The sequence below is a fragment of the Arvicola amphibius genome, chromosome 7, assembly GCF_903992535.2.
Source record: "Arvicola amphibius chromosome 7, mArvAmp1.2, whole genome shotgun sequence".
NCBI lineage: Eukaryota > Metazoa > Chordata > Mammalia > Rodentia > Cricetidae > Arvicola > Arvicola amphibius.
This window is the reverse complement of record NC_052053.1, coordinates 106390755-106418155: the sequence shown is the minus strand read 5'-3', so window position 1 is coordinate 106418155 and position 27401 is coordinate 106390755. Positions and strand designations below refer to the sequence as shown.

The window sequence follows — 27401 nt, the reverse complement described above, 5'->3', positions numbered from 1 at the left end:
TTTTGCTTCATTTTCTACTGAGTTAGGAGATTTTATTCTCTTTCGTTGGCATTCATATTACATACAGAAAGTAGTTAGGGACTTAAGCAGTGGGCATGCCCAAGGGCGTGTCTGTACTTCTTTCTAAGGCAGCCGGACTGTCGGGCATTTGCTTGCACACCACTGTGCTGGGTGCATAGGACAGAGCAGAGCTTAAGGTGCTGTTGTGGTTTTGATATCTAATGTCCTCTAAGATTCATGTGCTGAAAAGTGGATTCCCCAGTGCACAGCTAGAGGTGGGGCTTTCAAAGCCATTGGAACCTGAGGGTTCTGAATGGATTGCTCTATTGATGGATAATTGGACTGCAGGGGAGTAAAGTAGGGAGAGGACCCCAGCTGGAAGAAGGAAGCCACTGGGGGTGCATCTTTGAGGGGCATGTCTGTCTCTGTCTCCTTCCTGTCTGTCTTGCTCCCTCAAAGACCTACCATGACAGAAGCCTTTGCTTAGCATGCCCCTCGTGATGTTCTGCCTCACAGTAGGCCCATGATGATAGGGCTAAGAGGCCATGGATGGCGACATCTGAAACAGCATGTGTCCTCCTCCTTTTACCACCTGTACAACAGGTAGTTCATCCCTGCGAAGAAAGCAAACTAAACCTTGCTGCCGCCCTTGAGAGCTCAAGGTGATTGGAGGAGAAAAACATTGCTGGTGAGAAAACATGTAACTCAGGGCTCTCTGGTCTCAACTGAAGGATAAAGAGAGTTCAGTCCCTTGAGGGAGGAGCTAGAGAAAGTGGGTGCTTCAGAGTGTGTGCACCAGAGGTGCAGGGGAGTAAGGAAGGCAGCTCTCAGCAGCCTTAGACTAGTAAGGCAAGCCCTGCGGGAAAAGGAGAGCAGAGGGTTAGCATTTGTGGTCAGTGAAGCCTGGCGGGATAGCTGAGGTTCACGACTGAGGCCTCTTAGGGATATGCACGAGTTGGCCTAGAACCAAGTCATAAGCCCTGTTCTATAAAGTGGAGATCATGGCCATCGTTCTGCAGTAGGCAAATGAGATCCGGCCCCAAGGGCCTGAAGCCCCTGTGGCCATTGCTTGACTAATAGCCAGTTATATATCATGGTGTCAGGAATGGGGTTTGGTCCCAAGGAGAGCAGTGTGTGTTTTAATGTGGTTTTAAGTTTGCTTGTTTTGCAGAATAAGGTGGAAGGTTGCACAAGAGACATCAGAACAGGATTCTCTTTCTGTTGTCCAGGCGAGCCATGCAGGGAGCAGAATTGACAGAGATGGAGAACCTTTGATAGGAGTTGACACATCATTTTGTGCTTAGGAGCAAAAATCAGAAATATTTCAAAGATTGTGTCAAGATTCTCTATCTTTCTACACACAGTGTCTTTCCTTCCTGCTTGTTTTACTCTTGAAGGCTCCGTCCATCTACTCTCTTGCTGATGGGGATTTGTTTCTCAACGATCATTATACCAATGTCTATGGCAGTGAAGGGCTGGGCTTATTCCATGTGCTGTATTTTCAAATATATGCCCACTTTAGATATCCTTTATGGCTTCCTTATGAGCTACAAAAGTTAGGTAAGGGAACCTGCTACCTCTTGGCTTAGACTAAGCCCAAAGCAAGTGACTCCTGTGTTATGCCTGCTAAGTGGGTTTTCCCAAGGTCACTTGAAGCTCTTAGGGGCAGAAGGAAGAGATGCCGCCCTGCCCTGCCTGTCACCTGTGTGAGAATATGGGAGCGGCCATGATGTACCGCAGAAGAAGACACCATTAAGAACTGGCCTCCTATCTGTTTATGTATTAAAATCCAGTTTAATTAATTCTTTAATAGGCCCTCATCAGCACCAGCAGCTTCTCTACAGTGTGTATGTGGGTAACATGGAGCAGTCTAAAATTCAGACTGACTACTTGATCACCACAACAGACCTACCCTCCCACACCAGGGGAAAAAAGAAACTCAGAGGCAGGTCTGTATTGCAAAATGACCTCTTCCCGAGTACAGCTGTTGTTGTTTCCCAGTTCCTCTCTTGACATGGCAACCAGGGTGTCATAAACCACAGAAAGTTACTTTATAAAGTAGGAGGGTCTGGCTTAAACCCGCTGAAAAAGAGCCCAGGCTGACCTAGCCCTTCCATCCCTAGCTTGTTCTAAATATCTCTGAATGGTCCAATTCTCTGAGCAAAGTTTTTAAATCCCCGAGCAGAACAAGCCAAGTTAAATACGATTTTAAGGTGGCTGCTTTATTCCCTGCCTTGAAGAACAGTGGAATTTGGTGTCTCAAAAAGTTGTCACCCTGCTACACTCCAAGAGCACTGCCCAGCTCTTAGAGCAACGGCAGGGCTAGAATCCACAGGGTCCTTGAATTACAGAGATTAAAGGCTCATTCTGAGGGTGACAGATGACACCAAAGACTTCGAAGGCTGTAGAGCCACACTGGAGGGCAGGCACTCCCCGCCCCTTACTCCCGAGGTAGGGTTTCTCTGTCTGATCCAGCAGGCCACGTGCACGGTGTTCTGTTAACAGGTAAATTTTCTAAGTACGGTTCATTAAAGTCTCGAGTCTCTTTGTGGGCCACATGAAGAGAATGTTTCGTCCAGACAGCCTCTGGAAATTGAGAAGCATAAATATATACAGTTTCAAAGACAAGCCCCTCCATCAGAGTAACTAGTGAAATTAAACCCCGCGGTGGACTCTTGTTCTCTCTCTGGGTTTCAACCCCTTTGTTTTTAAATGCAAAGCAGAAAGGCTCAAAATAATTTCTTCAACCAGGTGTGAAAAGACACAGAGCTCATTTAGTTTTCTCCTATGAGCAGGATTGGGACCCCATTGGGGTCTCCCAGCCTACGAATGAGCATTCAGTTCCGGGGATCCACACGGCGAGGGAGAGGTAGCTCCCACAGCTGTCCTCTGACCTCCACGAATGCGCTATGGCACGCATGCGCACACGAGCCCAGGGATGAAGCAATGAAGTCATAAAAAGCAAGGCCCTTCTAGTGGTTTCCAGCTGGCTGATTTTTAGTGGTGGCAATTTTAGTCTCGAGTTACTGTCCTTTCCTTTGCCTTGTGTGGCCACACTATGGTACCAGAGCTTAAACTGACTCAAGAGCCTGTAACGTCCTAAACCCAGGGCTACCCAGCGCCTTGACAGCGAAGAGAGCTGGTGCGCTGTGTTTCCTAGGTATTCTTCACGCAGACCAGCTTAGCTAAATTGTTCCACTTCACTGGCGTGGATTTTCTATCGTGTTATTCTGGTGAACATGCTCGTGAGGCAGTGACTGTCCCAGGATGGCTGAAATAGGCTGAAGGATTCTGCCAGGGCCAGTCTGCCTGTATTCAGCACGGGATGAAGATGGCACCACAGCCCAGATTTGGGGGGGGGGGGGTTAAGATGGATTGTATTTGTCCAATGGACAGTTCGGTAGTTTTGCCTAGATGATGTATTTTGATTTGAGAGCATGCGGTGGAAGACAGTGCTGTTTGAACACCAGCACCCGAATTTGTTCTCTCTTTACTGCTCATTGGTGCGTGCAGCGTGCAGCAAGTGTAGCTGGCGTGGCAGAGCGGGCAGGTTTAATTAGGACAGGGTCTTTATGCTCCATCCATTCACGCCGCCTTGCAGGTCGTTTGTGAGATGGGTGGAGTGTGTGCCTTGTGTCCTAAGAGTTTTGCTGGTGATATCCCAACCCTCCCAAAAATTATAATCACCTTGGAGATAGGGATACATATCCCGGTTCTTTTCAGTTCTCTTGGGCCTCATTCTGTCATGTGTAGGGATGAAACTTGGGTGGAATAATGTGGATACGAATTGAGAAGTGACAGTGGCCACACAGAGTACTGCTTAAATGATCTGCTCACAGCATGTGCGGGTTAGGGTTACAAATAGTATCACTTTTTAGAATGTCTCCAGGATAGAGGTCTGCCTTGTGGAGTACCCTTGAGCCCCTGCTGTGTCCAGGAACCCCACCGAGAGCTTTCCGTGGATTGTCTCACCGGATACCCCACATTCTCTCACTTGTGTAAGGTTGGAGGAGAAAGACATGTGACGGTTATGTGTACAGACAGAACAGACAATTCCAGATTCTGTTGTTCCAACCGAGAGAAGGATTTTGCCCCAGTTATGACTCTTCTTATATTGAATAGAAACATTCTTTATGTTTAAATTTCACCACGGTTGTGTTTTAAAGTGAGTAGTTTCTTATCCTGACTTAAAATACAAATTTCTAATTAAATTATTATAAATCATTTGAATTTATGGGCAGACAGAAACAAGAACAGAAAGCAGTTTCGTGTTTCTACATCAGCCCTTTGGTGTACGGTGCTAACTAGAAGAGGGCATTTGTGCTGTGAAGCAGCTGTGTGATGTTGATACGTCACCTGCATTTTGTATACGTCATGTGGAGCTAATGTGGTGCGTCTGTGGAGTCCCCTCCCACCTTTCCCAGGCTCTGGGCACTTGGCTCAGATCAGCAGGCTTGAGCTCGCTTGCCTTCTGCCGCTGAGCCATCTCATTGGCCACTGACGCCATCAATTCCTATCTGATCCTGAGCAAGTCGCTGGCCATCTTGAGCCTATCTAATTAGAGCAAACAAAAAACAGACTGTCACAGCTACTTTCACAGTTAAATGAGATTAAATATATGAAAATTCCTTACCTATGAAGTGATCACGAATTTCATTTTATGTATAATGCACTCAACTCTGTAAGCACATGTATGGCTTCCAAATGTATCAAAATCTATTTTTCATCTGGCAGCACCCCTGGAGCTCCCCTAACATGCAGTAAGGTCAGAGGCTGAATTCTCTCCTCTTACCCCCAGTTTGTGGGTGCTGGATGTAAGACCATTATTCCCACTTTCCCCCACCTCCAGCCTTCCCTAAGGAAACTAGCGATAAAACGTGGCAGCTTGTCCCCGTGGTAGATGATAGAACGTGGCAGCTTGTCCCCGTGGCAGATGATAGAACGTGGCAGCTTGTCCCTGTGGCAGCAGAACATTAAAGAGCCCTGAAAGAATGTTGAAGCTGTTTCAGAATCCTTTTTTAGTTCCCTCTGTTGTCAGGAAATAAGCCTTGGCTGAGATTTTGAGAAAAACCATACTTGAAAATCGGCAGCTGGTGTAGCAAAGTGAGTCGTCTCGTATTAAATTGTAACAAACGCAGCCATGTTATTAACAGAATAAAATATGCTTTCTCCAGGTTGAAGTTATCCAATGATGAAATCAAGCGAGCAATTCTAACAATGGATGAACAGGAGGATCTGCCTAAGGACATGTTAGAACAGGTAAGCTGCCAGACAGCTTTCAGAGCCTAAGTAGTACTATCAGCTGCCAAGAAAATACTGAGAAAATCTGCTGTTGCTAATAGATTATTGTCTCATCTCTGAATTGAGAAGGCCAAACCTGACCCCCATGCATTGCCATAAAGGGTCTTTATTCTCTCATTGTTCCCAGAATGATAGTTGAGAAAGGAAGTTTGCAGGTTGTGAAATGGGGATAGAGAAATAGCTCTGAGATTAAGAGCTCTTGCTGCTCTTTTAAGGACCTGAGTTCCCAGCATCTACAATGAGTGACTAAGTCACAGTCACCTGTAACTCCAGCTGAAGGAGACCCAGCAACCTTTTCTGACAAAGTCTATCCCTTAAACTTCATTTAAATTATTGTCTTAATATCTCATAAAAAAATCTGCTGGGGTTAGTGGGAAAATGTGTTTCACCGAGTGTTGAAGATTTCATGAGTACTCTGAAATCAAAAACTACTCTGCAAACTATTAATTACTAAATTTGCATTTTGGCTAATCATTTTCATAAGCACAAAAGCCTCTACTAAATCCCTATCGTAGCCACCTATTCTACATAGTCACACCTGTTCTACTCAGTCACACCTGTTCTACGCAGCCACACCTGTTCTACGCAGCCACACCTGTTCTGCGCAGTCACACCTGTTCTGCACAGTCACACCTGTTCTACGCAGTCACACCTGTTCTGTGCAGCCACACCTGCTCACACCTGTTCTACAGTCACACCTGTTCTGCCCAGCCACACCTGTTCTACGCAGTCACACCTGTTCTACAGTCACACTTGTTCTGCGCAGCCACCCATGTTCTACGCAGTCACACCTGTTCTACGCAGTCATACCTGTCCTATGGGGACCGAGTTGTTCCCTGAAGCTAAGTCATGTCTCTTTCATATGTGGCATCTTGTATCATAAATGGCAGTAAATCACAACTTCAGGGCTAGCCTGTGGTAATTACACATAGGTAGCCCACATCAAGTGTTCCTGGATATAATGGGTGATTTGTTCTGCTGCATTTCTGCTTAGCCACTCTGACTATATCATGTGTGTCTGACTATATCATATTCCAAGAATTTTTATCTGTCTCTGTCCCCCTGGTCCCCTTGGAACTTGAAAGTGTCTGAGCTTTGTGGTAACCAATGGTTGTAAGGATATTCTTCCTTTCTGTCTCTTATCCTTGGGACACAATTGGATTTTGAGTGATCGGGTCTAAGGTCTGTGTTTGTCAAAACCAGGTTCACTGAAGGTCATTTGTGGGTACCAGCAACCATGACTACAGGCTGACCATGGCAACCATGTGCATACTCAGCTCTGAGAGTCTAGGCTGTCTTGTGTCTGGAGTGGGGAGATCATTCTTCGTGGACTGTCCCTCCGTCTTTGTGTGCATTTTGCCACTGAAATGGAAGACAACAGACTCAGAACAGGATAGAACCGCCACTGGAGTGAGCTGTCCCGAGTGAGACCCTCACACTTGGCAGCAGAGCAACTTACCAGGCTGCCATTTAAATTTTTTATTTAATTTTCAAAATAGTTAATGACTCTTTCCTCATGTCTCCTGTGATTTCGTGTGAATGCACAGTTTAAAGTACCCCCCACTCCCAGTTCAGAGGTGTCTCCAGATCCCTGTTTTTCCTCCTCTCACCACACAGCTGCCCCAGCTTCCAGGGGACCCCACCTTCAAGTCACTTCTAGGGGTGAAGAACTGTGTGCAAAGCTGCTTTGGTCCTTCTGCCTTAGCCTCTATGACAAGGCCATGTGCTTAAAATTCTACAGGGTCTGTTTACTGTGAAACTGCATCCAGCAAAATTCCTCCTAGAGGGAGAGGATTGCAAAGCTCTGCCAAAAGGGCTTGCGGTGCAACTAAGACACACTCCAAATAAACAAGGGAGACAGTCTGTCCACTGATGCAGCATCTGGCCAAGGACATTTTTGACCTGGTCTCTCCTGATAATTCTGTGAGCTTCTTGCTCTCTGGTCCGCTCCCACGCTCTTTCCTTCCCTCCTCTTTATAATGTCCTTCTGCCTGGTGTTCTTCCACGTACCTCTCTTTGAGACCGATGTCTGTCCCAGCATCTTCTTACCTTTACATGGAGCCTGCAAGAGGCATTCCATGCTGCATGCTGCCTTTGTGTAGGGCCTGCATTAAGGCCACAGGCATTCCATGCTGCATGCTGCCTTTGTGTAGGGTCTGCATGAGGGTCACAGGCATTCCACGTTGTGTACTGCTGGTGGCTGCTGTGTAGGCCATGGCTGAGGTCAGTGAGCCCCTCTTCTCAGAATGCATGTTTCCCGTTTCCAGGTGCTTTCCTAGCTCCGTTCCCCTGGGAAACCACCCCCATGCAGTATGTCACTTGCCTCTGCTTGGCAGAGGGCTGAGGCTTTCCACATGCCTCCTCCTGTGCTCTTGGAAGTCACAGAAGACACAGAGTGGTGGTGTTTCCCTAATCATAGACCAGCTGGGAGCCTGGCAAAGGGGAGAAGGGTGTCTAAACTAGGAGTGAGGTCCCTAGCTCAGAAGACAAAACCCCAAACTAAGAGGAAAGGAACATCCCTTCATCTTCTTTTCTCCTTGCGCTACAACCTTCCCTGTGCAGAGGAAGAACAAGAAGCTATGTCCTGTTCGGTGTCACCATTTGAGCCTGGGAACAGAAATGCCTAGAAACATACCTGGCATCTGCTTTCATTTATCGCCCCTCTGCCCCTGTAGGCCAGGGGAGCTGTCCTTCCTAATGCCCTGACACATCCATTCCTTCTAGTCAGGAGCCCATCTGGACTGGCTGCTAGCTCCCCCTCTCAGCTCTCCGTCTTTAGTGAGCGCACACAGTGCTACTGTCTCTCTCTCCCTGGTACTCCAGGTTCTGGACAGCCAGTCCATCCTCTCCTCCTGTCCACTCAGTCCACTGTCATTCGTCTTCCTCACCTCCCTTAAACTGCGATTGCTGAAGACATTGCAGCTTCTCTGTCGCCCAAGCCAGAGGACGCTTGGCAGCTCTTCTCTTCTCTGGTTTCTTGTCGATGTCCGACATGAATGCCACTTACTCCATAGTAAGCATTGTCTTAGACAGACATGTGATTCCACATAGCTTCTCCAACTGAACCTCTGTTGCCTCCTTTCCAGGCTCCCTCCCCCCCTTGTCCTCATCCCTTGAGTACGGGTTTTCTTCAGCTCTGAACATATTCTTAGTGGAGTACCGCCTTCCAGCTTCACCTTCTTCTCTGTAATGCCAATTCTCCTTTTCTGCGGGAGGCTCCTAGACCAACTGCCTTCCATGAGTTCCAGCTCACATCTGAAAGCCTATCAAATGAGGCCCTCAAGTCATATCACGTTATGTGGAGGATCTCATTTTGATTCGGGGGGGGGGGGGGGAGCATCTGATCTAGAAACCAGCATGCATGCACATCTGCACAACAAACACAACCCTGCAAATGCGTGTGCTTTGAACAGCAATCAGACACACAGGCTAGTAACTCAGCTTCCCATATTGTTGCTCTTTCTCCCATTTCTCATTCTCATCCTCCAAAATAAAATATGAAATAAAAATATAGGGTTCCCTCACTGAACTCTACCTGAAACAATAAAGAAGGTAGAATTAGAGGAACCGAAAAAATAAGCAAATTGAATGAAAAACACAAATGTAATTATTCATTCCACCATGATATAACAGAAAAAAAAAACGTGTAGGACTCTGGGAGTCAGAGACCTGGGTTCTTTTCCTGACAATTATGTGCACTTGCCCTGTGCAGGCTGAGGGCTGACTCTCTCTCCACAGAGACTCAGTTTTCTGGCCTTCTAGTGAGAGGGTTGACTCCCTAGGGCCCTGCTAAGCATCCAGGCAAAGCAAGTCCTAGTGGGAAATGTCAACAGTTCTTATTTGGAAGGCGCTAGAGACTAGAAAATGCTTCTTGGGCCAATTTAAAGCTGCTATCAAGTCAGCATGTAAATCGCCATTCCTTATGCCTTGATCACCAGCTAGCAGGGCTTGTAACCTCAGAAAATGTTAGAGTTTCATCTTGTAGCAAATTGGCTGAAAGGATAAAAACCTACTGCCAAGATTTCGTTTATAACCCTTTAATACTTGCACTTTTAGCTTTTGAAATTCGTTCCTGAGAAAAGTGACATTGACCTTCTAGAGGAGCATAAACACGAGCTGGACAGGATGGCCAAGGCTGATCGCTTCCTGTTTGAGATGAGCAGGTGAGTTGGAAGACCCTGGAATTGAAAGATGCCCTTTGCCTGAGTAAGGAACTTACTTCTAAACTTCAGTTCAAGATAAACAGCTTGGCCCAGTTACAGCATGGTTTAGTTCTAAAATCTTCCCAAATTGGAGCTGTGTGGAATGTGTTCTTTGTTTGGGGGGTTGTTCTTGCCCTGGGTGAGCCAGTATCCAAGTGTTTTCGCAACTGTCCTTGGGGCCTAGTAGGCTCATGGTGCTCTGGCTTTATTGTGTTGTGAAGTTCCCTGGGTCATTCTCACTAACACTTTGATGTCTTAGGATAATAGCTCAGCATCCTAATACCTTGACTTCTCAGGTTTGTTGTAAAGTTAGAGGGGAGGGGATGACAGACTCTGGCAATGTCAATAATGAGCCCCCACAATGAATAAGACATAGGCAAACATCACTATCAGTAATGGTACTCTTCCCATGGGGTCTCAGCAAGCTTTCTGAACACTTTTCCAGGAACTCCCTGGAGCAACCCCTGCTCTGTAATTGGGTTTGGTGTATGAGCTTCATCTCTTTGCCATTTCAGGTCTACTGATGAACTGATTCCATGCTAGAGAAGGGCCAGGGGTCTGAAATCCGGAAGCCTCTGGGGCAGACTCCTTCCCCTCTTTGCCAGCAGCCTAGAGCTGGCTCTCATTCTGCATTCCTGCTGTGGCTAGATTTACTTCTGTTATCCCTCATAACGTGCCGTGTTGGAGGCTACTGTTAAACAAAGGATAGCTTTGGAATTTTGAAGCTACACCCCGCAGCCCTCAGTGTAGACAAGCCAGTGGCCACCAGAAATAGCTCTTGCTTCTCAAGCATGTCCAGATCTTTCCAGGTGTTCTCGCATGTAACCTTCCTAGCAGCCCTGCCTCAGGGGCTTCCACCTCTCTTCTTCTACCCACAGGGAAAAGGAGACTCAGGTGGACCTTTCTCAAGATCACCTAATAAGGGGCATGTCTGGGCTGCAAACCTAGGTCTACTGGAGGAAACAGAATGGTTTGAGAGAAGGGGCTGATCTCTGGACACTCTACTGAAACTTCTATCATGAGCTTGTTAAACATGTCTCAGAAGTTTCTTGCGAAGGCACTGTGACCCCCACTAGCAGCAGCAAGACTCTTGTAGTTTAGGCATAGATCAGAGACCAGGAGGTTCCCTGCTCACTGTAGGTGCCATGGTTGCCTGCCTTTAGGAGACTGGCTTAGTGGGCGGATGGCAAGACAGAAAGGTCTGGAAGTGGGTCCAAGGAGTGTATGACAGACACAAGTCTTTGTAGTCTTGCCAAAGGCCAAACTTTATGAAAAGTTAAGAGGCTTGAGAGGAGTGGGGGAAAGTGAAGAGTCCACATTTTTACTCCTTTTTATCTCTTCCGTTTTCACAAGAGCTGTGGGTATTGGGAGCGAAGTTTGAAGTGAAGGGCACCAGGCAGTTGCCCAAATACCCCATGCAGGCTCTAGAGAAATGGTCTTTCATCCTGAGTGTTAATCAACCTACCTCGCTCTTACAGGATTAATCATTACCAGCAAAGACTGCAATCATTATACTTCAAAAAGAAGTTTGCGGAGCGGGTGGCAGAAGTGAAGCCCAAAGTGGAAGGTAAAGCCCAGACTCTCCGCAGGAAACAGTGTTTGTCTTAAGTGCCAGGTACAACTTTGAGCCAAGTGCACAGAGTAAACAGAATGGCTTTGGTGGTGTTTAGCTAGAAATCTGTTGAAATTCCAGTGGGTGGTCGTATAAGGTCTGCACCTGACCCACTTTGGCCTGGCCTAGGCCCTGGGGCTCCTGCACACCTCCTGAGCTTCCCCAGGGAACCACCGTTTTGTGACCAAGAGACGAATTTGCCATTCCTAGCACTGAGCCTATGGTTAGCATTCCCACATCAGTGCCTTCCTAGGGTCTTCTAAGTGTAAGTTTTAGGCTGTTATGTTTATAGATATTTGTGATGTGGGTGGCACTAAAGAGCAGTTACAGAATGTACAGCAGAGTCAGTCTGAGCTCCGATCTCTGGTTTAGTACCCACAAGCCATCAGTGTAACAAATGGCCAGTTCTCGGTCAGCACATGAAGCAAAGGAAGGTTGCAAAGGAATGCTGGCAGTGGAGTTTCATGCTGTGTATTCTATTCCTAAATGCTTAAGGTTAGTGAGTCAGCCCTGAGAAGAGCCGAGAGAGGAGAGGAATTCTGCCGTTCTCTGTGGGACCTCTTACATGTTAGCTGTTAACTGTGCTTCTCTTTTGCATGTTTTCAAAGTGCTCAGTCACAGACCAGGGACATACCAGAGACACACACATTGTCTGTGAGGATATTGGGTTCAGGACAAGCATAAGTGAAAGCCTTGGCTGTAACTATTGTACTTGGTGTGTTTTACTCTGAAGCGATCCGTTCTGGCTCCGAGGAGGTGTTCAGGAGCAGCGCCCTCAAGCAGCTTCTAGAGGTGGTTTTGGCTTTTGGGAATTACATGAATAAAGGACAAAGAGGCAATGCATATGGATTCAAGATCTCCAGCCTCAACAAGATTGCAGACACAAAATCCAGTATTGACAAGTAAGAGCGGGACCCTCCAGCACTTGGCGCGCCTTGGGGGGTTTATAAGACGTGACTTTTATGGTGTCCACCCAGATACCACAGTCTCGGGCATTCAGGATACAGGCCTGCTCTTCCATTCCCTCCTGTTCCTCTCGCAACCCTCAAGTTCCCAGGGATCGTTCTTCATCCTTCATCAGTGCATAGGGACACCGTCTATTCCATTGGTTCTTAACCTTCCTAATGCTAACACCCCCTTAATACAGTTCTTCACATTGTGGTGACCCAGCCTAAAATTATTTCTGATGCTACTTCATAACCGTAATTCGACTACTATATTTGAATCATAATATAAATATCTGTGCTTATATAGTTTTAGGTAGCCCCTGTAAAAAGGTGGTTCAATCCCCCAAAAGGGTTGCAACTCATAGGTTGAGGATCACTGATCTCTTCCAAGGGTTTTTATTGTTGGCTGTCTTTAAAATGAGTAGATGAATAAATAACTCATGGGGCTGGTGTGATGCTTCGGTGGGTAAGGATGCTTGCCACAAGACTGAGGACCTGAGCTCAGTCTGTGGAACCACCTGACAGAAGGAGAAAACTGATTCCCACAACTTGTCTTCTGACCCAAACCAACATGTCATTTCACGTGTGCATACACACGTGCACAAGTACACAAATAAGTCAATAAATCTAAAATATAATTCTAAGTATAGTGTAATATACTAAAGAAGAGTCATTGGTCATAAAGATGGAGCTTGTTGGCCCTCTATACAACCCAAACCAAGACCCAGCCCACCAGCTCCAGATGTCTCATGACCTCTCTAACCATACACACAGAGAGAACTACACTTTGGAGAAAGGAAAACACTTGACAGGCTCAGGCTAGTGCTAACAGCCACATGAATGAATGCATTTGCCTGCTAATCTTCAGCTGCATGGCCAAGGCTCATTAAAATGTGTCCTAGGAAGTGCGCAGCGCTGCCGCTGAGGTGAACAGAGTCTGACTAGAGGCTCTGAGGTGCCAGCTCCTGTGTCCTTAGCAGGTGGGGTCATCACGCGCATTAACTTGGGTTTTCCCAAGAGCTTTGTTTCTCTGAGGTTCTCGCTGGCTTCAAAGGAACTGGTACAGTCTTCCTGAGGTACGCTCCTCAGAACCAAATCCTTTTAGCATGACGAATTGTTCTCCCTAATTACTCCTGGCTAATGAGACTTTTTCCCCTATATTTTCTATAGGGTTAGTGAAGCATGGTGCATAACAGCTCTGAGTCATTGAAAAAAGAAACAAGCCATGCGTTAAGCTGTTATTTTTGCATCCTAGAGACAGAGTGACGAGCACTGTTGTATTAGATAAAACCCTGCCATCCTCATTTTCATGGGCATCCCAGTCTCTTTCAGAGCCTTCCACGTATGTCACGATAGCTCGTCAGTACATAGACCAAGGGACTGAGCACATGTTGTAAGATAAGAAAACCAAGGCAATGTCAAGTGGCTTAACCCCCACCGCCCCCGCAGGTCAATTCACAGTGCTGCTCTTTGCTCATAGGTGTGTCTTGTTGTGGTTGGGGGGACCTGCAGCCTCTTATTTGCATATAAGGAGCAGCTGTCTTTGAAAGGATGCCATCCCTTCAACTGCTTACTTGCATGTACACAGACACATGCAAAATCAAACGTCTGCCCATCCCCAGGCCTTCTGATGACTTGGTACTTACATTGTCATCTGCCTATTAAAATGACTACAGGATTTACATGTACAAGCTCTTTCAAAAGAATAAAACTATTTCTGATCTCTTTCCTCTTCTGTCTGCTTCTGAAGGTGGTCCCCAGATGTAGCTCCACTACATAAAGTGCCACAGTTGCCTGGTGGAGTGGTTGGCCCGTGAGCTGCCTGCCGCTTGTTCACTTGAGTCAAACTAAGTGGCGGTGCAGTCAGCACCAAGGGGCTGGTTCAGTAGCCACCCGGACTAGTCTGACGCATGGCTGTTCAGTCATGTTGGGTAAATGCGGTGTTACTTGGATGGCAAACAAATGTGGACACCTAGTCTGACTTTAATTCTTAAAAAAACATACAGTCCAATTGAGTTCATGGAAATTTCTCTAGATAAAGAAGCATGTCTCTAAAATAATGAAGAAAATAGCATTCTTGTGATAGTTTCTAGCATTTTCCTCCCTCCCCACCCCTTAGGAGAGAAGCCCAGGGCTAAAAGGCAGGTTCTGTGAACTACAATACCAACCTCTGATTTGCTTTGGTGGAAATTGCTTCCTAATTATTGACAGGAACAAAAATAAAGAGAAGAATCTATTTGAGCCCTTGACTTGGGAATAGGATTGTATTGTCCGGGTAAAGCAACAGGGTACTGAAATGCTTTCCATTATTATAGAAAATTGATAGGCGACTCTGTCTCACTTTGGTCTAGGTGGGATGGGGGATCGAGACTTAGCCTTGTGAGTTAGTAAACTGCCTAATTATGGAAATGTTACTGAAAAGGTATATCATCGTTGGTAGATTAGTAGTTCTTCAGCTAAGCTAGACTAGCCAGGGAATTTTAACAAATAGCCATGCCTGGCCCCACCTCATCCCAGTGAAATGGGTCTCTGGTGTGGGCCCAGGCATGTGGAGCCCAGGTGACTGTAACTTGTAGAACTGGTGACAGCAGGATCAGACTAACACAGCTTTGCCTGATAGCATTATCGACGTCCCCTTCCCAATCAAGGTCAGTCAAGGTTCAGCTCTGCCGCACCAGACAGGGAAATGCAGCAACAGCTGTTAAAACTACTAAGGGTCATGCAGTCAAGAGCTGAAGAACCTGCTAAAATTAGAAGTGGCCTCACAGCTGCAGGGACATTCTGTATGTGCTGTCACCGTCTCAGTCCGCTTCCCGCATCAGCTCTGAAATAGGGAATTTCTGTCCCACCACTCTCCGATGAACAGGAAGGGAGCGTCACCATCACCAGTGACTACAGCAGCAAGCCGTCCTAGCCTTGCATCCAAACAGCTGCTCCTTAATGGGTTAAACACCTGCTCCTACGCCACTCTACCAGTCCTTAATGTATTTTGGTTCCTGTCCCGTGAGTATGTACATCATCCACAGATTAATCATGTTGAGTGTTCTCCTTTTCTTTAATTTTAGGAACATTACCCTTTTGCACTATCTAATAACTATTGTGGAGAATAAGTACCCCAAGGTCCTCAATTTACATGAAGAATTGCGGGATATTCCTCAAGCAGCAAAAGTTAAGTAAGTACAGTGGCAGCTTCCTTTGACCAGCTTGACGTGCAGCAGCGTGGGACGCTTAGCTGGCACCGCCTTGCCTTCATGCAAATGTGTGAAGTGGCCCTTCTCTTTCCTTCCCTCTGGACACTGTATGAAAGAAAGTTTAATCACATCCAAATTATTCAAATGTGTTAAAGGACGTATATTTGTTCAGGGTCCTTTGGAATACTCACCACCCCATCCTCTAAAACTTGCTTTTCTTAGTAACCAGCACATAAGCAGCCAGGCCTGTTGGCTCAGACCTGTAATCCCAGCTTCTCCAATCCCAGAATACAGACAGGAGGGCTACAGGTTTGATGCCCGCCTGGGCTACAAAGGGAGGTCAAGACTGGCCTGGACAACTGAGCGAAACTGGCTCAACAAAAGTAAAAACAAAAGTAAAACAAAGGCTGAGGATGCGGCTAAGTGGCAGAACATTTGAATAGCATGTAAGGCCAAAAGTTCAGTCTCACTAATGCTTTTAACAGCAGCCCTGTTGAACACCGGGAACCCTGAGTTAGGGAGGACACGTGGCAAAGCAGATAGACTCTTCCCTGCGAGGGAGCCGCCAGTCATTATCACAGATACACACATTCCTTGGAACCAAGCAGCCCTTTAATGGGAAGCAGTCTTTATGCAAATCAAGAAACTAAAAATAAAATGGAAAGTCGCCAGACTTTCCCCACAAATCCTGTGCTATGTTTCAGAGATGGAAACAGGCAGCTTTCCTTGCTGTTTCCTCCCCCTCTTTTTGATACACATATACTTAAGCTGGCCTTTTGCAGTGAATTTACAGCCTAGAAGGAGTAGGCTAATTATCTCCCTTTATAGAACTTGGCAGGAAGTAGTAGGTATCACAAGAAATTAATCTGTAATAATGAAGTATTGGTGAGCTCTTCGGTATGGTGGAAATTGTAAGAATTGAGTTTTAATCTTTAATGTTTAAAAGCTGTGAAATATAGAGTCTTTCTCCACTAAGAGCAAAGAAGGCAATGAAAATGAAAAGTAGCCAGGACAGCTCTCAGACAAATGCCTGCGGAGTGAGGCTAAGTGTTGTCCACTCTGCTGCGGCCATGGTGAGCAGCAGCGTCTGGACTGGAGGGGTAGGGGTCAGCCACTGTCTTAGAGACCCTGCTGTGGCTGCTGCTCCTTTCTGCGCAGCAACGTGCTGAAGCACAGGCCCTGTGATTCAAGCATCAAATATTTTTTGCACATGGGAAACATTTTTCTTCTATTTTTAACCTGTAAAATATACCTGCTGGCTGAGGAAAAAAATGAACAGAAAAATTATACACATAAGTCCCATATTTTTTAATGATATATAGCCTTTTGTGGGATCTGAGAATAAAAGGGAAATTTTTTTCATTTTATCATATGTGTGTGTGTGTGTGTGTGTGTGTGTGCGTGTGTGTGTGTGTGTGTGTGTAAGCATGTATCTTGACAAGTCTTTGGAAGTCCTAACAACTGTGGACTTTCACTGTGTGGGTCCTGAGGAGTAAACTGAGGTAGTCGAGCTTGCTGGCACTGAGCACCTTTGCCTACTGAGCCATCTCACCGTCCCTGGATTTCTAAACATTTAAGCTAAACACACGCATGCGCGCACACAAACACACATTCCCAATCCGAGCATGAACTCTCAAGCCACAGTGTATGACTCCTGTAAGCTTCATGCTGCCTGCTAAAATGTTGCCCTTTTCAACAGCATGACTGAGCTGGACAAAGAGATAAGCACCTTGAGAAGCGGCCTGAAAGCTGTAGAGATGGTGAGTACCTGCTTCCCATGGTAACCACCAACCTCTTCACCATCCTGCTGGAGTTCTGACCTTGAGCAAGCCCCCTTGGCCTGTGACCTGCCCAGGATAAACCTGGTTCCATAAGATAGAATGACTAAGAGCCAGTGTGGCAACTTAGTTCTTTGCAGCCAAATGTCCTGAGTGGCTGACTGCAGTCAGAACTGGAAGTGGGCCTGGGGGGCCACCGATTCACCTGGGAAGTAGGCCTCCTTAGGACGAGTGGGCTGCGTGAGGCAATTTCAAAGACCCTCTCGATTTCCATGTTTTGTTACTGTTTGATGTTGACTTTTTGAAGACTGATGTAACTTCTCTGTTGTTTTTTGAACTGGCCCTTTGGGGAGTCCTTACCAAACACACACTCAGACATACTCTGCCCACGGCACTAGGTCACGGTGACCCAGAGTCCCGCCATTCGGTGCTGCAGTGGCGAGAGCAGCCGGTTCCCTCGGCAGGGCCCTGTCTAGATAAGCATAGTGGTCAAAGAGGAGCATGGTGGAAGGGCGCCGGAGAGACTGAACATACCGAGGCCTGTGATTGACTGGCATGCGCTGTGCTCCTACTGGAGGAGGTGGACTCCGGCTTAGAAGCAGGGTGGCGTGAGACGGTACCCAGGAGGAAGGCTGCCCAGGTGCAGAAGATGAAAAGGAACCACAGGAATGTGTCAGAAGACAGAGAGGAGTCAGAATTTAGCAGGGCTGTGCTAGGACACCACCTTGGGAGTGCCACATGAATGCAGCCGCCTGCCGCAGAGCAAGTCCAGGGATGAGAGCCACCACTCACAGCCCCTCCTGGTTGGCTGGGTCTGTACTGGGTGAGGTTACTGATTCAGAGGCAGGCGGAAATTTTTCCCTCCCTTAAATACCTTGCGAGTCATTTATCACTAAATGCAGTGGCTCCCCTGTTGCTTTTGTTTTAGTCACAGACCTAGACACTATTGAGTTAATTAAAGACAGTACTGATAACAATTTATTCCCCCCCCCACCATAAGATTTAGGAGCATAAGATTTTTGGAGGGTTAGGGACTAAAGTGAGATAAAAGAATTGTGTTCTAACATCCCTCCCTCCACAGATCTCAGAAGGCCCTGCTTTCCCAGGGCATTTTTGGCCAGGAATGCTTGATTAACTTCGGTGGTCACCTTTTCCTTATCAGGTAGACTTTCTTGAGACTCAAGTGGCAGTTGTGCCATCCCTAAGACAGGTGGTGGTCACTCTTGAGCCCTGTGTCCGAGTTAGCACAGACCAAGACCCGGTCAGGGTGTCCCAGGGATGTGCTGTATCTTTGCTCGCTAAAGCAGCTGCACTGTGTCTCCTGGGAGGCACATGGTAGCACCATGCTCTTACTAGGAAAGGGACGCAGAAGCTGTCTTAGGGTTTCTTCCTGTGCTTGATACCATGACCAGAAGCCACTCAGGGAGAGAAGGGTTATGTCACTTATATTTCTATACCACAACTCATCAGCAGGAGTAAGAGCAAGAACTCAAGACAGGAACCTGGAGGCAGGAGCTGCAGCAGAGACCATAGAAGAATACTGCTTGCTGACTTGCTCCTTATGGCTTGCTCAGCCTGCTTCCTTATACCACCCAGAATCATCTGCCCAGGGCTCTCACAGTCTACAAAGAGCTGGGCCCTCTCATATTGCTCATTACTCAAGAAAACACCCTGAAGACATGTCTACAGGCCAATCCAGTGGGGACATTTTCTCAACTGTGATTTCTTCTTCCCAGATGACCCCAGCTTGTATCCAGTTAACAAAACCCCAACTAGGGCAGAAGCTTTCTCTGCTACTGGCAGCTGAACTATCTAGCTATAACTGGACATATTAGTAGGCAACAAAGCTTAACTCGTCCAAATATTTGTGTATCCTAATTGTTCTTTGTCCTAGTCAGTGATGCTGTGTGAAGTATCAGAGAGAAATCGGATAGTGATTGGATAATGACACCCTTTAAGATGCTTCCCCATCCCTGCACCAGCACACACACACACACACACACACACACACACACAACACACTGCTAGGCCGAAGTACTGAAACTGTGGTGATGTCTTCTAGTCAGAACTGTTATGGGCTTTTGCTTATCCTGGCATTGATTGTCAGGGTCACATGGACATTGCCCTTCTTTCACAGTGAAAGGCAGCAAGGTCCAGAGTCGTCTGCCATCAAGAGCAGGGCCAGTGGTAGGCTGAGAGAGCCCATAGCCCTTGGGCACAACACTCCTGCTGAACAGTGTTTGCCACAGACAGGGCAGGAAAGCTTGTGACCATCAGGCAGTCAGGTGGCACTGAGCATAGTTATTGCCACAACTGGGGCAGGCAGACTGAGCTCAAATTCTGCCTCTCTCGTTGCTCAGCTCCTTGGCTTTGAGCAAAGAATTAATTTCCTCTAAGCTCTGTGTGTCTGTGCAGTGGGGATAGTGATGCTGGATACTGTGGCTGTTCAGAGTGTGTGTTTCAAAATGGCTGGACTTCAATAATCTATGAGATCCTTACCATGGAGAAAACGGAATAATAACAGAAGGTTCGTTTCCCTACCTGTCTATTCACCAAAACCTACTGGTGTGGACAGGAAGAAGGGAGAGGGTGGTTATGTTGCCAGATGCTGCAGCTGCAGCTCTGCCGACCGAGATACCATGGTTTAGGAAGTAAATAGAATTGGTAGAAGTGGGGAGGTGGGGAACCAAGACACCAGAATTCTGCACCAGAACGTCAGCCTTTCCTTCATAAATCCTTTGAATCCAATGTGTTCTTACTGTTTGAGCTCTGTTGAACTAAATGTTAACTTGCTTCTAAAGCCAACGTGAGAAATCACCCTGGTATAATACTCAGAAAATTCAGTAACTGTTTTCAGTATTTCTGTGCACATGGCATGAACTTGGTGTGGACAGGGGAAGGATGGGGAAGTGGAATAACATGAGAGCTTTTAGATGTGTTTGCTATCTGAGTTGTTTAACTTGAGTCCTGTGGAACAGGAGACAAATTGTGTGTGCGTATGAAACCTACTCCATCAGCATCTGCTTCCCATTTTCAGGAGCTGGAATATCAGAAGTCTCAGCCCCCTCAGCCTGGAGACAAGTTCGTGTCTGTTGTCAGCCAGTTCATCACTTTGGCTAGCTTCAGCTTCTCGGATGTAGAAGATCTGCTGGCAGAAGCTAAGGAGCTGGTAAATTTCCCTGTGCACTTACTTGTGTGGTCCTTCATGCCTGAGCTCCCATGTGCTGCTTAAAGCACCAGCCTGTTTGGGAAAGGAGTCGTAGTATGAGACCATCACAGTCAGGAAGTGCAGCAGGAGATAATTGTTTTCCAGGTTCTGCTGTTGCATGGAGCAGTGGTATTTTTATCCTCAGGGTAGCCCTTAGTGTCTTAGCCCTGTGTTACCTTTCGCCTATGCAAGACTTTGAAGGTTTGGGACCGTGGCACCTTTCCTTTGGTTTCTACTGGATTGATAAGCTCATCTCTGAAAGCAGGAGTACATGATGAGTTCGGGGAGCAGGTGTGACCAAGGTCACATATCTCTGTGTAGGATGCTCATCTGAGTCAAAGCCTCCAGGGACAGGATGCTGCCTCTGCCAATGCACAGAGCGGGCTAACAGATGCCTTTTACTTCACGGCATTGTAAATGGGAGCGGCCGGCTGCTTCCCGCCACCCGGCTAGCTTTACGCAAAATAATTACACGGAAACTGTATTCATTTAAACACTGCCTGGCCCATTAGATTCAGCCTCTTATTGGCTAATTCTCATATCTTGCTTTAACCCATATTTAGTAATCTGTGTAGCACCATGAGGTGGTGTCTTACCGGGAAGGATCTTAGCCTGCGTCCATCTCCGAGAGGAGAGCTATGGCGTCTGACCTCACTGTCTTCTTCCTCCCAGCATTCTGTTCTGTCTACTCTGCCTACCTAATTTTCTGTCCTATTAAAGGGCCAAGGTAGTTTCTTTATTAACCAATGAAAGTAACACATAGACAGATGACCCTCCTCCATCACAGCATCACTACAAAGGGACGTTATTTTAGTATAAGACACTCTTTTGTGATTCTTCCTATTTAAATTTGTTTCCTAATAACCTTTTGTTAGGTAATAACCAAGACTTCTAAGCTTGCTCCCTTGGTGTATCTTCCCTCAGGTACCTTCTTACTATTCATAGGTGGTATTAGGCCCCTTCTCTACCCCGGAGTTCTACACTGTCCACCTCTGAGTGTGCATTCTTGTTGCTGTGCTAAAAAGACCTAAAGCAGCGGGGAGAGGAAAGGGTTTATTTGGCTTACAGGCCCCAATCACAGTCCCTCATGAAGGGCAGTCAGGGAAGGAGCTCAGGCAGGAGTTGAAGCGGAAGCCAAGGAGGAGTGCTGCTTACTGGCTTGCTCCCCACAGCTTGCTTCTTCATTCAACCCAGGACTGTCAAGGGTGGCACCACCCATAGAGGGCTGAGCCTTTCAACATCAGTCATTAATCAAGAAAATGCCCCCCCCAGACTTGCCCACAGGCCAGTCTATTGTAGGCAGTTCTTCATCTGACTTTCCACTCCTCCCAGGTGTGTTTAGTTGACAAAACTATCAGCACAAGCTTTCGGCCGCCCCCCTACTTCTTCCACTTCAGTCTCTCCTTCAAGCTTGAGTAGTGGGGATCAGGTTGAAGTCTTCTGTGTGGTTTATCCATCTCAAGTTCTCAGGCTGTGTTCACAGACATCAGCTAATCTCAGTACTACCTTCCCGCTGCACCAAATAAATAAGGAGACAGATGTGCCCCACGGCTGCCATTCGGGGTCCACCTCTGACATAGCACAGCGGGAACAAGACAAACAGCATGGGTGTGGTCCAAACTCACTCTTGTGTTTGTAAAAAAAAGGGGGGGGATCCCTACTCTGGAGTCCTAACAGGTGACCTACCTCATCAAGGAGCTAAAATACAGAATCAACTGGGTTATTTTTATTTATTTATTGAAACACACATGCAGAGAACTCTGTGATTTTGTGTGTGGGAACATTAATCAGGCCCAAAGTTCCTTCGGATTTCTAAAACTAAAATATACATGACTTCATCATCACTAGAATTCCTAGATAAAAAGATCATCCGTGATGGCTTAAAGTGCATGAACTTGAATATTTTAGAAGCTCAGCTGTAGACTGTTTATTGCTGTTTCGTTCATTCCAGAACTTTTAGAAATCAGCTTATAAAACCATGAATCAAGTTAGACTACTCTAATGTGGTGTGAGAAGAATGTTATGTTTTTCCCTAAAGAGTTTTTGTTTTGTAATAGAACATTTCCAAATAAGTAAAACTTTGAGACTAGTTCCACATTAAGAGAAAAATGGTCGAAAATATATTTTAAAATAGGCCAGTTCATTGAGTGAAACTGCTTCCATGCAAACCTGATGACCCGATGACCTCCCACCCGAAGGGCAGAGGTGACTCTAAAAGCTGTCCTCCCACATGGGCACACATGCACCTGCACACTTACATGTGTGCACACAATAACTAAGCTTAATAAAGTAATTGTGAAATGTGTACAAAGATGCATACCTTAGTCGAAATTGTCACATATAGGAACATGGAAAACATCTTCTTTAGTGTCATAATATTACTAAAATATCAGAAGCTTTGACAGTATACGTAATGCAAGAAAAACCAAGTCAGTCAGAAACTATGGAATTAAAGATGATACAAGCTTGCCGTGATCTGAATATGAAGAAAATAGAAGGTCTGATCAGGAAGCAGTTGAGTAGCACAGGAAAGAGAATTCAGTTGACTCTGGAGCCTGGTCTCTGAGCTAGGCTGCACAGGGCCAGCATCCCTGAGGCCCTTCCCAGCATGGGAGCTCAGAGCTGACAGGGTGATGTTGAGGGCGCTAATGCTGAGAGTTGGGATGGCAGACTCTCCGGGTTACTAAGAAAAGCCCTCAGAGCTAAAGCAGAAACAGTTAAGAGGTTGGAAAAGAAGTTGCACATACTATTTTGTTTCTGTATATTTTGTGTAAATTTTAAAAATTATCCCTAACATTGCACTTGTCAGCTTCAAAAAGAGACATTAAATGGATTTCTGAGACATTGTAGGATCGGCCTAAAGTAATCGCAGGCAGAAACGGGATGGCATGAATGACTCCACAGTCAGTTATTGTTCCCTAATTAGAGCTGGGGGAGCCTAAAGACAATATTAACATTATTTATAGATAAGAAAAAGCAGCTGACAAGTCCCGGGTCCCATTTCTTTTCCATTTTCACCATATGGCTCTAATAAATGGCATTAAACTCCTGCAAAGGACAGCTTAAAGCACAAGGTTTCCAACCCCCACTGTGCTTGCTGTTGGTCTCTGGGTCTTGGGTGTCCTGGCCTGCAATGTTCTGCCATCTCGTGTTTACTGTTGTTTAGTTAATACAGAGTCATAGGAGGAAGTCATAGATGTTGAGCTGAGATGACGGCAACGGGGTACATGGCTTCAGATGTCAGGGATATTTAGTTTCCCGCTTGGGAAATGATGGGTAGGTGCGCGCGGCAACTTCAGGTAAACAGGCTGGCTAAATCCACCAGTTAGAGCTGCACTTTCAGCCTTCTTGGGAGAATTTAGTTGGACGGTGGATATCAGTTCTCTTGGAACACCGAGGTCTTTTTTCCAAATCTTTTTCTCCAGTTCACTAAAGCGGTGAAGCACTTTGGGGAAGAGGCTGGCAAAATCCAGCCAGATGAGTTCTTTGGGATTTTTGATCAGTTTCTTCAAGCCGTGGCAGAAGCGAAGCAGGAGAACGAGAACATGAGGAAAAGGAAAGAGGAGGAGGAGAGGCGGGCTCGCATGGAAGCTCAGGTGAGAGAGAGGAGGCTCACTCAGCAGGTCCTCCCAGAAGCTCTCACCGCTGCCCTGTTTTCTGTGGTTCTGCCCCTCCCTTCTGTGGTCCTGGGGACCAAAGCCAGGGCGGCAGGATAGACGGGGCTCTGCTCCAGCACTCAGCTCTGACCCAGACCTAGGCCTTTGTCCCCAGCCCTGTGCTGCACTGTAATGGGGGGGGAGGGGGGTACCTGTGGCGTCTAGAGCGACTCAGACAGCTTAGATCCGTACCACATTTCTCTTCAGCCATTGGGCAGTGTTTCTCCAAAGATTGGAAAAAGCCTGTCAACATCCCATGAATGGATCTCTTTAGAAATTACCTTTAAGAAATGATTATAAGTTTTCAAAAGGACATTTGCATCCTTTCTAATCGCCCTAAATTACCTATTAACTGCCTCAGATGCAAAGAGAGAAACTATAATGACTTACCTAGAATTGGTAAGGGTGCATTTTCCTTGATTGTCCATTGTCTTTACAGTTAGCCCTCACATCACACACAGGTTAGTAGCCATGGCTGAAACATTCACTCCCTCCCACTTGGCACAGAATTCTTCTATGATGAAAACCAAATCACTTTAACCCTAAGAGGATTCTCTCTATGTGCAGCTCAAAGAACAGCGGGAACGGGAACGTAAGATGAGAAAAGCCAAGGAGAACAGTGAAGAGAGCGGAGAGTTTGATGACCTGGTCTCAGCTCTACGCTCGGGAGAAGTGTTTGACAAAGACCTTTCCAAACTCAAACGGAACCGCAAACGCATTTCCAACCAGGTGACGGACGGTAGCCGGGAGCGACCAATCACAAAACTGAATTTTTAATTTTCTTGCATCCTTTTCTAGAAAGTGCAGTAGCAGCCTTCGGCGTGACTAGAACTTTACACTGCCTTGCAATCCAGACAGTGGCCATTTCTTCTCTCACCTATGAGTGAAGTGTGAATGTGTGTGTGTAAATGTATGTGTATATATGTGAAAATGTATATAGAAGTCTGCGTGTTGTCCAGGGACCTCTGTATGCTTAAAAAGTTTATGTTAATGTATGTGCTCAGAAACTCTCTGTGTACACATTCATATTGAGTGGGACTCGTTTTCTTTCCCTGAACACCATGGCTGTTCAGAAGCACAATACTCTCTCCTGAAACAGATAACAGACATTCCTTAACATTAAAAAAGAAAAAAAGAAAAAAAAAAGGAAGAAAAGAAGAAGAAAACAGGAAGTTAAAAAAAAGAAAAGGCTTGTCTTGTGAAGTATTTTGGTTTCCAAGGTTGGTGTAGTGAGACAATTTTCACTGTAGAAATGGAGTTGGAAATACAGATGTGGATGAGTTTGGTGGCTGCCCGTGCGACCCCTGCTGCCTGCATCAATGACTAACATGGAAGAGCAGCCTCGCGTCCCGATGCTACTGCCGGGATACAGTCTACAGATGTCTGTTGAGAACATCTTGCACACATTCATATCATGTAGAGTGTCAATCACAATTCTTCTGTATGTTTAAACATAAACGCCAGGTTTCTCTAATTTCATCCATTTTCCTGCCAAGGGCTCTTGATTTCTCTCTCTCTCTCTCTCTCTCTCTCTCTCTCTCTCTCTCTCTCTCTCTCTCTCTCTCTCTCTCTCTCTCTTTTCCTTTTCTTTCTTTTTTGAAAACACGATTTCTCAATAATGCCACCTGCATCCTGGTTAAAGGCCAGAATTGCCAGAACCTTCTTGTTGATCTAACAATACAGATATGTAAATCTGGAAAATGAAATTTCCCACCTACGACTTAGTGGAAGAACTCCCTGAAGATTCTTTATGAAGGCATATGGGGTGCTTTGTGGGGTGTCTTCTGTCTCCTGTGTAGGCCATGCTGCATGTCTTGGGATAAAGGACACTTACAGTGGACACAAAATGTCAACAGTATCTACAGGGATGCTCAGATCTATTTATCTCAAAGAATATTTGAAGCGATTGCTGTTACATGTTGTCATTTTAAATTGTGTGTCACTGACGCTACCTGTACAACTTCAGTCCAAAAAAATAAAGCTCTCAGGGAGAAATGAAACAATGAGCATTAGAAAATAAAACATAGATGCTTACCACTCACCTGCCAGCTCTTAGTATCCTTAAATTATGTGATATGTAAAGAGGACTGTTACTAGTTTTTTCTTTTGCTTTATTTATTTGTACTCGAGTGTGGGGAGGGACTAGTTTTCTGTGTTTTCCACCTATCCTTTTGTGGTTGGGTTTCCTGTGGAGAGAGTAGTTTTTCCTATTGCACTAGAATATTATTTACTCACTAAATTGAGTTTTTCAGTCAAGTATCAAATATTTATTAAGCCCTTACTATGTGCCAGGCATAGTAGAGCTGTAGTGGTAAGCGAGACAGAGTCTCTGCCTGTCCAGGAGTTCACATTTTAACGGGGTTTTCGGGGACGGTAGAATACCAACGTGCATAGTATACAAGGTTCATACTATTTAAAAATAATCCGCATGAGCTGCGATGCTTAGTGCAGGGTGACGAGGGTCTGTGCTGTGTGAATGCTGTGAAACAGGGCCCTAAGAGTCGTCACGAGCCGTGGCTTTTTCCTTTTCCTTCATTGCAAACGTAGCAACTTTCTACCCATTCTGTGGAAGTGAATGGCTCTCCAATAAAGCAGTCACAGGTACAAAGCAGAGCTACCTCCCAGCCCTGAGCCACACAGTCTGCAAACCGCCCCCCTCAACCCCGGGCCGTGGTGCTGCTGAGGGAGACTTGGCTGGAGGGGAGGAGTGGGATGGAATGGTGGCTTTCTCTGTCCCTGATTAAGTAAGTGCCTCTGTGTATATTCTTTTCTATTCATAGCAGGAAAAGTTTGGCTCAGCTCAGTTTTGGAACTGTGGGAAGAGACTCGCCACAGAGAGCAAGTTTGTGTAGCGTGTCCCCTTGCCCTGTTTAAAGTCATCCTCCCTTGGGTGTGGCCATCCTGGTAGGCCTTCTTCGCCATTCTCAGTTTTGGTTTTCCTAAAAACTGTGTGCAGTTAATTCCATGTGCCATTGTTACAAACAAACAAAATCTACTTTTTAGACTGGTGCTGGTGTAAGTAGCCACTTTTCTCTCTTGAGTGTGTATTTTAAAGATTTTTTTTAATAATGCCAAAAAGCAAAAGCATTATAATTTTTAAACTTAATTAAATGTCTCGTATCTTATTAGCTTAGTAGTTGGAACCACCTAGTCTTTAGGTGCAAGACTGTTGTTACAGAACCGAGAAAAAAAAAAAAGATGTTGTGTGTTATGAGACTGTACATTTTTTAAAATAGCAATATGCAATAAAGATGACTTCATTGGGTGTACATATGTGTTTTCTATGAATTATTAAAATAGCATCATTAAACTTCGTAGTGCATTTCACCATTGAATTTAAATGTTGCAAATCAGTGAATCAGAACTATAGTGTATTTTTAAAGGTGTTCGTGCCAGAGCTAAAGGACGTAATTTCCTATTGTCACTGTGTTCCGTGTGTCCAGACTATGTTGCTGCCTCTTTGTTTACTTGGTCTATGTGGCACACCTACGCTTCTGAGTTAGGTG

The 27401-nt window shown here is 45.9% G+C and overlaps 1 protein-coding gene across 3 annotated transcripts in view; it reads left to right on the top strand.

The window, feature by feature from the left end:
* Daam1 (dishevelled associated activator of morphogenesis 1) overlaps positions 1 to 27164 on the top strand; it is a 162213-nt gene extending 135049 nt beyond the window's left edge. For all 3 annotated transcript variants that reach the window (XM_038336157.1, XM_038336158.1, XM_038336159.1), the window contains 9 exons: positions 5175 to 5259; positions 9358 to 9464; positions 10982 to 11070; positions 11849 to 12017; positions 15128 to 15235; positions 16953 to 17013; positions 20069 to 20200; positions 23665 to 23835; positions 24463 to 27164. In XM_038336157.1, the coding sequence (XP_038192085.1) occupies positions 5175 to 5259; positions 9358 to 9464; positions 10982 to 11070; positions 11849 to 12017; positions 15128 to 15235; positions 16953 to 17013; positions 20069 to 20200; positions 23665 to 23835; positions 24463 to 24672 (1132 nt within the window). In that variant the 3' untranslated portion in view covers positions 24673 to 27164. The remainder of the gene's footprint in view (positions 1 to 5174; positions 5260 to 9357; positions 9465 to 10981; positions 11071 to 11848; positions 12018 to 15127; positions 15236 to 16952; positions 17014 to 20068; positions 20201 to 23664; positions 23836 to 24462) is intronic.
* Positions 27165 to 27401: the final 237 nt, after the last annotated feature.